The sequence below is a fragment of the Notamacropus eugenii genome, chromosome 1 (assembly GCF_028372415.1).
Source record: "Notamacropus eugenii isolate mMacEug1 chromosome 1, mMacEug1.pri_v2, whole genome shotgun sequence".
In the NCBI taxonomy this organism is placed as follows: Eukaryota; Metazoa; Chordata; class Mammalia; order Diprotodontia; family Macropodidae; genus Notamacropus; species Notamacropus eugenii.
This window is the reverse complement of record NC_092872.1, coordinates 623,195,944-623,205,772: the sequence shown is the minus strand read 5'-3', so window position 1 is coordinate 623,205,772 and position 9,829 is coordinate 623,195,944. Positions and strand designations below refer to the sequence as shown.

The window sequence follows — 9,829 nt, the reverse complement described above, 5'->3', positions numbered from 1 at the left end:
CCAAAGAACTTCCTTTCTCTCACCTACTAGCTCCAGAGAGGCAGTCATTCTCCACAAAAACTGGGGCATCTGTTCCCTCTCCTTGTCACAGATGAGGGAAACCCAGAGGACCTTTTTCTGAAAGAATTCCATTTCTCCTGGCAGCTACAGTCTCTATTAGCCAGGGGAGGAGGGCCCCTGCAGTGGTGGGGAGTCTATCCCTCTTCTCTATTCCTCCATTTGCAGTTGGTATTTATTTATTTTAGGAAACTCAATGAGCCTGTGCCTGCAATGGCAACAGTCTTCTGGAGGCAGGGAAAGAGAGAAAATAAAGAAGAATCATAGAGCTTGCAATGAGTCAAGAGAAGACAAGGAGGGGGAACCCCCCAGGGGGAGCCGATCTGTGTCTTAGTATGGAAGCCAGTAAAAGGCAGTAATGGAGAACAGGCCAGTCTGCCCCCCAGCAGTGCTGTGCAAAGAGTAGGAGGTTTTTCCCAGAATATAGTGTGTGCTTTTTGTATCAGACTGGAGAGAGTTAGATTTGAGGGGGTTGGGAGGGAGAGAAGGAAAGGAGACTAATCCAGATAGTTCTTCTTTTCTTCTCCCTATGCTCTCCACCCCCAGAACAGAAAAGTTCCCCAAACTAAAGGGGACCTAAGCTGCAAAAGCTCTCCACCCACATCCACACACACTAAAAGAGTCTCTGGTGTATACTAGGGAATTCTTGGGAGTGAGACTGGTGATGGGATAGTAGTAATCTTGGGGGCTTGCATACTTTAGTTATATACATAGTGACCACATGTGGGCATGTGGGCACAGTGCCAGGGCCCAGCCAGGTATTACTGTGGCCATCCCTGATTGGCTGAGAACGTGCTATGGATTTTTAAACAAACCAATAGGCAAGGCCAAAGAGGCCAGAAACTGAGCAGGACCAAGCTTGGGGCACTGGGAAGGAAAAAAAAGATTCTGAGGGGAAGCAAGAATATAATAGATGGAGTGTGTAGAAATGTGGTCAGTATTTGTGAGAAGATCAGTGAAGAACTTTTTTGATGGAATTAGGGATCTGGGTGATGTATCATTTAACTACATATTCTTTCAATAGTTCAATGGATCCAGGATCCCTCAATGTGGGTATACCCCCTCCTGCACCATTATAATCTATCTCTTTCTGTAAAATCCTCTAAAGAAGATGCACCCAGTGAGCTAGAGGCCCTTTCTGATAATTAATAATGTCAGTGTTGTATAAACGAGTAATGACCTGGGTATGTACAGGAAGACACCAGTTACCTTGCCTATTCCTACCCACATAGCTGAAGATTCCTCATGGACCAAAGGTATATATAACCAAAGGTTTTTCAATTTATCAGAAAGCTAACCCCAGGGCTCAGGAAGTTGAGAAACCTAAAACCAGCCAAGGCAGAGTCCCGTGAAGGAGATTAGCCATTTGCTGGTCTAGGACCAGAAAGGATTAGGTTCTTGGTCTGACTAAGAATTACCTGAGGCCTCAGGCCAAAAGAGCTGGACTAAGGCATGTTTCCGAAGCTTGAGAGTCATCCACTTGTGAATGGGGTCCATCCTTTTTCCTTCCCCATGATTAAACCCTTGGTTTTATCTATGTGTTCCTCAGGAGACAGCCCCCTCTCACTGTGGAACAATCACCCTTGGTTTAAGGCACTATATACGTCCACATCTCTTCAAAGCCATAACTCACAAGCTACCAGTGGTATATTTTCTTTTACTTATTACCTAGAAGATACAATTAGTTCAAAGCAAAGTTATTTTAATGAATAGTAAGAGTAAACTAAGAAAAATGGTAATATAACATTTACTGGATAAATCTGGGTCACATGTGTCACTAGTAAACACACATAAGGAACATGTAGGTAGTCACACATGTAGAAAGGGAACACATGTTTCAGATTCTACAGATTTCTTCCATTAATATCATTATACTGTTCTCTTAAGGTCTGCTCCCTGATAGATTCTGCTCTTTTCTGGGCCTGTATTTGGCCATCACTGTATCTCTGCTACACCCAGTCCTCCCCGCCCTGTCTGTCTGTCTGTGTGTCTCTCTCTTTCTCTCTGTCTCTGTCTCTGTCTCTCTCTACGTCTGTCTGTCTCTCTCCTTGACTTCTCCGCTCTCCTTCTAGCACCATCCTGCTGGGATCCTAGCCACTACTAAGTGTCAGTCTTGGATACAGACTTCTAGGCTTCCTTTTTTTGCAGACCATCTCAGTTCTGGATTACTAGAGACTGGAAAGCCTCTCTCTAAGGGCAAGATGGAGTTCTTTGGTGGCAAAAGTGACAGAGACTACAAGTGATCACACCAAAAGGAAGAGTATCTCTGAGTTAGATTAAGATTTTTCTTTTAAGTCCCTCTGTCTGGAACTGAATGTCAGTCTTTTGGGCCAGAAAACTCTCTGATTTAGGGTTAGACATTCCTGAGCTCCACTCTAACCGTCATGAAAATCAATTTCAATTCATCAGAACAAAAGCTACGTGAAGGAGTCAAGGCTATATCACCCTTCCCTTTCCTGACCTGCCATCCTCTTTCTTATATGTATCTGTCAGTAGCAAAGCACCTCCACCTTTGGCTCCGCATTTGGGATGGCTAAAACAACTTCAAGGTTTTCCTTATAAATAAATGTCCTTGCTTTAAGTTCAGAATGGCTCCGGAAGAGAATTAGATAGTTGGTGAGAAGTATCAGGTGGCTCTAGCTATCTGGGAAGAGGGTACAACATCAATGACCAGGGAGAAAAGACAGGCACTAATCCCAAGGCTGGTCAAAAGGTGTAGTCGCATTCTCCAGGGCTCAGGGCACCGATTGGCATCCCCCGAGCTCAGCATCCGAGGAGCTTCTCCAGGAGAGGACAGCTGATAACATTGTCAGGGATATTGTGGAGGAGATGTCTTCCCCTTCTAGGTCCCAGGTGGCCTAAGTGAGCTTGGAGGCTCTTCTGATGCTGGGGTTCTAGGACTGTCACCACTTCGGGAGCTTGAGAGCTGGAGCGGTCGGTTCGGTCCCGCCAGTCTGCGTCGCCCTTAGGGCATCTTCACAAACTCGAACCTGGAGGAGCGAAGGGACAAAAACCCAGGAAGAAGCTCAGAACGTGCCAAGGCGATGGTCTGGAGGAGCCGCGTCCAAAGTTCAGAGCGCAGTGGCCGGCCAAGGGTATCCGGGAGGCGCTAGGGCCTTGCGGATGGGTCGGCCAGTGCAGGGGAGGGAGCGAGCGAGGGAGGAAGGAGGGGGCTGGGGCTGGGGCAGGAGGCGGCGGCGGCGGTGGGAGAGGCGCCGGGGCTGCCTCCATCCATGGCACGGAGCGGCGGCGGCGGCGGCTGCGGCGGCGGCAAGAGCCCAGCCCCATCCGCTAGAGCCCAGCGGAGTGCGCAGCGGACGAGTGCCGCCCAGGGGATCAGCCCGGCGGGGAGAGCAGGGCGCAGCGGCCGCTCCGGTGGGGCCAGCCCGAGCCCGAGCCCCTCTGACAGCCGCGTCCTCCCCTCCGGGGCGCGCCGGACATGCCCCGTGGGCGCGGCGGCGGGGACCCCCGGGCTCTGCTCCGCCTAGGGCTCCCCGCCCGGCCCATGGGCGCCCCCGGCCCCAGCTAATCCCGCCCCCCTAGCCCGAGTCCGCTCCCGCCTCTCCCTGTACCCCGGTGCCAGAGCTGTCCGTCCCCGCGAGGGACCATGGGCTGATGGGCGCCGGGGGCCGCAGGATGCGAGGGGCGGCCGCGGTGCTGCTGCTGCTGCTGCTCCTGGTCCTGGAGCCGGGGGGTGCCCGGGGCTGCCCGGTGCCCATCCGCAGCTGCAAGTGCGCGGGAGAGCGGCCCAAAGGACTGAGCGGCGGCGCCCCCAACCCGGCTCGAAGGAGAGTGGTGTGCAGTGGTGGGGACCTCCCGGAGCCGCCCGAGCCTGGCCTCTTGCCCAATGGCACCGTTACTCTGTAAGTACCGCCGCCTCTGCCTCAGCCCGTCGCGTCCCATCCCGTCCGGTCCCATCCATTGCTGCGCGGTTCTGACGGGACGGGCTGGCAGCCTGAGAAGACGGCGTGCAGTTCACCTCTCTGTATTGTGCCCGGAGGCAGGCTGCCGTGGGTGCTGAGTGAGGGATTGGGAAGGGGAAAGGTGTTCTCTGTGACCACTGGACTCGGAGGGAGAGTGGTCAGAGAGGTGCTGTTCATCGGCCTCTAGGGGTTGGAGAGGGGGCCCAGGCGCTTAGCCAAAACCAAAATGAATGCCTCGGGATGGGAGAGACATGTCGCTCTTGCTCACCAATATCAGTTAAAGTTAGGACATTCCCCCATCTCCTTTCCCTGCGTACTAGGTTGGCAGCTTTGGACTTGGGAACGGGTCATGTTCCCGAAGGAGATGATGGCTGATTTGGTTGATGGTTCCCTACGCCCCCCCACCCCCTATCCCAGAGAACTCCCTCCCCCTGCCCTGACCAGGGGAGCTCTGGACAGGAATGATCAGAGATTTGGATTCCCTACCTGGGAAGGGTTCTACCTAGTTTAAGAGAAATGAGGGGAAGAGGGGAATAGGGAAAAAAACCACCTCCTTAAGCTTCATCTTGTCCTTTAAAGATCTGAATGTTCTTAGTTCAAATAAATGTTTGAACTATTCCTATTTCCTCTTACCTCCCCCAGGCAATAAATTGACTTACACAGAACCTAAATATGCAGAGCATGACTATAGACACAAACACACACACACACACATACACACACACACATCTCCATCCAGACATCATCCATCCATATACACATTAAAGTCCTTAACTACACCCTTCCCCCCTCTCCTGTCCTCTGGGCTTAATAGATAAGCCTTGAGTATTTCTTTAGTAGCTTCTACACAGAAGAGATTGTGGGGAAAACTTTCTTCGTTGAATGTAGCCCTAGTTTTCTCTTTAGAAATCTGGCTGATGGTTTTACAGAAAGGATGTCATGAAGTCCCTTCATTGCTGCAGACTTAACTCCCAATAATTGAATCTGAGGTCACTGAAAATCAATAAGAAACTTAGGGAACACACCAATACTCTCAATTTCCTAAGCAGATCATTCACTGGAAGTCTCTGAGCAAGAACCATGAAATGTAGGTCCAACCCTTCCTGTGGCCTGTCACAGAATCAACTAAGCCCTTTCCCTTCTCTTGTCTGCCCCAACAATCACCCACTTTCCCACCTTCCTTTTTCCTCAGAGTTGGAGGTTGGCTTATAACTGGCTCAGATTGTATTTAGAACAATACAGTAACATCTCTCTGATTGGGTGAGTTTAGGGATGGTTTGCTTCCTGACAGGACACAACTGGTCAGCCTATGACACCGTGTGTGTGTGTGTGTGTGTGTGTGTGTGTGTATGTGTATGTGTATGTGTATAGGGGACTGCTTTGCTCTGCCCTATTTCCTTGCAGCTCAACCATTTGGCAGAAACTTGTGGAGAGAGCAGTGCTCCACTGCTAACAGGACCTGGTGATTCTGGGTACCAGAGATTTGAGGTTTAAGTCAGGGCAGGGTATTTCCCAGTCTGCTCATTTCTGGACAAGAAAAATGCCTGCCATCTGTGACTGTTCAGCCAAGATGCCCTTGAGTATGTATATTTGCCTCCCTGAGGGGGAGAGACAGGAGCTGGCATCCCTCTGCGTTCTCTTTTGTGCTCCTATTATATACATGTCCATCTGAATGTGTTTCTAAGTGTGTCTTTATCTGTGGTGGTGAACATGCGTCACACGTATATTGATATCTCTCTGTCTATGGGTCCCTGTCTGTATATGTTTGTGCTGGGAATTCCTAACAGGAATAAGCCCTGGGAAAGTAGAGGGAAGGAATAACATGGGAAAGCCATTCCGCTGTACATCCTAAAGTGATTTGGCTTCTAATGCTTTCCATCCATAGCTAATTCTCATTGACTCCACTTTGAGGGTAAAGGTGGGGAGGTGAGATAGTCCCTAGGGAAAAAACTCATGGAATGATGGGGTTGAAATTTGCCTCTAAGCTCACATTCCCCACCCCAAACCTCTCTTTGGTAAGTTTGACAACTAGTTGGGGTTTTTTTGAGGGGGGGGGTAAGAGGGGTGTTGATTTGGAGTCCTCCCCCTTTATGGGTCCAAAGCCCTTGAAGTTTCAGAGTCCTTCCAGATGGAGGACAATTGCATCATTGGCAGCAGCTCTGAGAAGGGGCTAGTCATCTCAGCAGAGGTTTCCATACACAAGGATGAGCTTTGGGAGCTTTATGCCCATTCAACCTGGAATAGGCAAATATCCCCACCTGCTTAGGTGAAATAGTTTTTGGCTTCTTTCCCCCAAGCCCAGAAGGAACAGAGAGAGAGACAGAGAGACAGAGAGACAGAGAGAGAGAGACAGACAGACAGACAGACAGACAGACAGACAGAGACAGAGACAGAGACAGAGAGCTATGGACCATCAGATCTAAGATCCCCTGAGCCAAAAAAGAAGGACCCTTCAGTCAGTGTTAGTCACCAACACATTCTGTTTAGGGCTCTGTCTGTCCCCAGTCTGGCCTCTTAATTTCTGCACCCCCTCAAACTCCAACACTTTCATTGTGAACCTGATATGGAAGAAAATGCCAAATTTGAGATTCTGCTTCCCTCTTTCACTGAAGCTATCCTATTCCCTAAAATTGAACAAAGCTGCCATTTCAGCCTGGTAGCAAGGCAAGAGAAGGATATTGAGTTCAAGGTTCTTATCAATTTCCATCAGATTCCTTTAAAACAGTACTTTAATCCTTCTCACCCTCACTTCTGGACTCCCTTACTCTATCAGTTTGGATTGAATTTTTTTTCCCTTAATATGTCTCACTTTTTGTTATTGCCTACTAGATGGCTTTGTGGACCATAGGCAGTGTTCTACATAGAGCAGGCCAGGCTCAGCTTATGTGACCCCCTCCTACAAAGGATGCTTTCCTGATTCTCCCGCTTGTTATTCTCTCTCTCCCTCCTCCAATTACCGTGGATATATTGTATGCTTACATCTTGTACCCCATGAGTAGAATGTGAGCTGTTTGAGGGAAGGAGAGGTTTCCCATTTTGCCTTTGTATCCCCAATGCCTAGCATAGTGCCTTGCATATGGTAGGCACTTAACAAATGAGTGTTGTATTAGATGCCCATAGATGGTATTCTCTGTCTCCTTCACTTTGTTATTTTTTTCCTAAAAACATTTTTATTTATAGCTTTTGTTTTTACATCTCCTAACTTTCCCTTGGATCTCCCTGTCTCCCCTTCCCAGCAAGCCATCCTTACAACAAAGATTTTTTTAAAAGAAAGAAAAGAAAAAGATTCAGCAAAACCAATGAACCCATAAAAATAAATCTGCTTATGTGCAATGTGTCATGCCAATGCACCTTGACATCTGTAAATGAGGAGGGAAGGGTCTTCTTGTATTTGGTCTTTATCATTTCACAACATTCCTTTTTAATTGTCTTGTTCTTTCCATTTCCGTTATTGGTTTCATCTATGATTTTCCTGCATCTGCTTACTTCACTTTGTATCAGTTTATGTAGGTCTTTCCATGCTTCTCTGTATTCATCATGATCACTGCTCCTTACAGCATAGTGGTTCTTGCAGATATCAGAAGAATCACTCCCCTCCAGTGGAACAATTCCATTATATGTATATGCCATTCATATACCATGTACCACAATTCTTTAAAGCTATTTCTCTATTAATGGGCATCTAATTTGTTTCTAGCTCTTTGTACCTCTGAGATTTTCAGCATACTTCAAAGTTGTCCCTGATCACTTCAGGAATTAACATCTTTTCAACTTTTACAGGACTCATGAGTCCACCTTGAAGCAAATTGCTTTCTTTAATAACACACCAAGGAGATGAATCATAAAATACTGAGTTGGCAGTGGCCATAATCTTCTAGTTCAGTCTCCTTCCCAGTGTACCCCACACCCCAATAGTTCATAAACCCCTTCAGAGCAAGAAGTATGCTCCACCACCTCCCCTCCTTGATACTTTCCATTGAATTTAATGAAGATAGAAAGATCCTCATAATATAGTGGTCATCTAATCTATGCTTGAACAGTTCGAGTGACAGGAAGCTTGCTGACTACCTTGTAAAGGCAGCCTATTTCCTTGTTGGGCAATTTTAATTGTTAGGTTGTTTATTCCTTATATTAAGCCCTGAAGTTTGCCTCTGTAATTCCTTTCTACCAGACCCAAATCTCCCTTCTGGGGCCACTCATTCATTTCTTCAACAAGCATCTATTAAACACCTACTATATTTGAGGAACTGGACTACAAAGGTGAAAAATAAAGCCATCTCTGCCTCAGAGAACTTGCGTTTTTTTAAAAGAGATAGAATAACAAAAACACAGAGAAATAAATAGGAAGTAATTTTAGCAGGAGGGGAGGCAGCTGGGAGGGTGGGGGGAAAGACGGGGATCCTGGTGTCCCCCATTTGGGACCATCATGTATTTGTAGATAGCCATCCATGCTCCCTAGTCTCCTCTTCTCCAGGATCAGGCTCTCTGAGTAGACAACTTCTCTCTATTTCATTTGTCAAAGTCATTTATGGTGTAGGGCTAATTGTTTAGGACATTGAACTAGGAGCATGAAGTCCCTCCCATGGAGGAGCTTCCAGTCAGATTAATACTGGATTCCAGCCTCGTTGAAAAGTTACTCTGTGCATAGAGTACCCTATTTCTTTCTTTACTGAAATGGGACTCATCTTCTCCCTACTTAGCTTGTCATTTCAGTTTATCCCTTTTCTTTATGTTCATCTTCCCCCTGTCTTGTCCTTCGTCTACTTTGTCCCCAGCCCCCTCCACCTTAGCTTTTATTTGTGTAAGTGCAGAACAGCAAAACAAAGAATTTCCTTCCTTGTTCATCTGTCCCCTGCACTTTCCTTTCCACTCCCCACCATCTTTTTGACCCCATAACATTTCAACACCCACTATCCGCAATGGTATCATGGCGAGGGCCAGTTCCAGAGTAAGGATATTCTTGTCCAAAGTTACAAAGTTCTAGGCTTCTCCCCAGGGAGAATGGCCACCAAAGTCTGCAAGAGAAAGACACTGAAGATAAGAGGGATGATCAGTGAGATATCAAGTAGCCCCTGCTTCTCTCCTTTCCTTAGTCCCCACAAATACAATGGTGTTGTCACACTTTGGTTCTAAAAATAGGCTCTTATTGCCTTCTTTCCACATCAGGGGAACTTCTTTTGGAAAGGGATTAGGTGGCCCCAGAAGAAAAGTGATTAGGCCCAGATTGAGGAAGATGAGGAAGAACCTCAATGGTTCTTGCAGATATTAGAAGAATCACTCCCCTCCAGTGGAACAATATCCTAATTTGATGTCCTATGTCTTTCTCCCAAGGAAAAGCCTCATCATATAGTAAAAAAAAAAAAAAAAAAAGCCCTTATGTCAGTGGATTAAAGTGTGACCTTAGGCAAGTCATTGGTTCTTCATAAAATGAACTGGCTCTAAAACTTTTGATCTACCACCTTATTTTGTTTGAATTGGAAAAGCTCAAGACCATGATGTGCATGCTATAAATATTGGGGGTGAATGGGGAACAAAGCTTTGATTTAAAAAATTCTGTTTAACAAACATTTTAAAATAGATTTTTATTGATGTCTTTTGTCTTGACGTTGCGTAGATTTCCCTATATATCTCTCCCTCTCCCCTTCCAGAGGGTCATCCTTTATAACAAAGAATTTATTTTTCTAAAAAGGGAAATAAGAGAATAAAATACACTGAAACTGATCGATGCATTGAAAAACTACATGTAATATCTCACACCTAAATGTATGTATGTGAGATCCCACATATATGTATATATACATATATGTATATATGTAACATCCCACAACTTTATGTAAGCACCCCAGCCT

At 46.7% G+C, this 9,829-nt stretch overlaps 1 protein-coding gene across 5 annotated transcripts in view; it reads left to right on the top strand.

Annotated features, from left to right (window-relative positions):
- The first annotated feature begins 3,280 nt into the window (after positions 1-3,280).
- The window catches only part of ADGRA2 (adhesion G protein-coupled receptor A2), a 59,699-nt gene continuing 53,150 nt past the window's right edge, over positions 3,281-9,829 (top strand). For 4 of the 5 annotated variants that reach the window (XM_072635195.1, XM_072635194.1, XM_072635198.1 and 1 more), the window contains exon 1: positions 3,281-3,920. In XM_072635195.1, coding sequence (XP_072491296.1) covers positions 3,673-3,920 — 248 coding nt within the window. In that variant the 5' untranslated portion in view covers positions 3,281-3,672. The remainder of the gene's footprint in view (positions 3,921-9,829) is intronic. The other variant, XM_072635199.1, reaches the window with a different exon arrangement.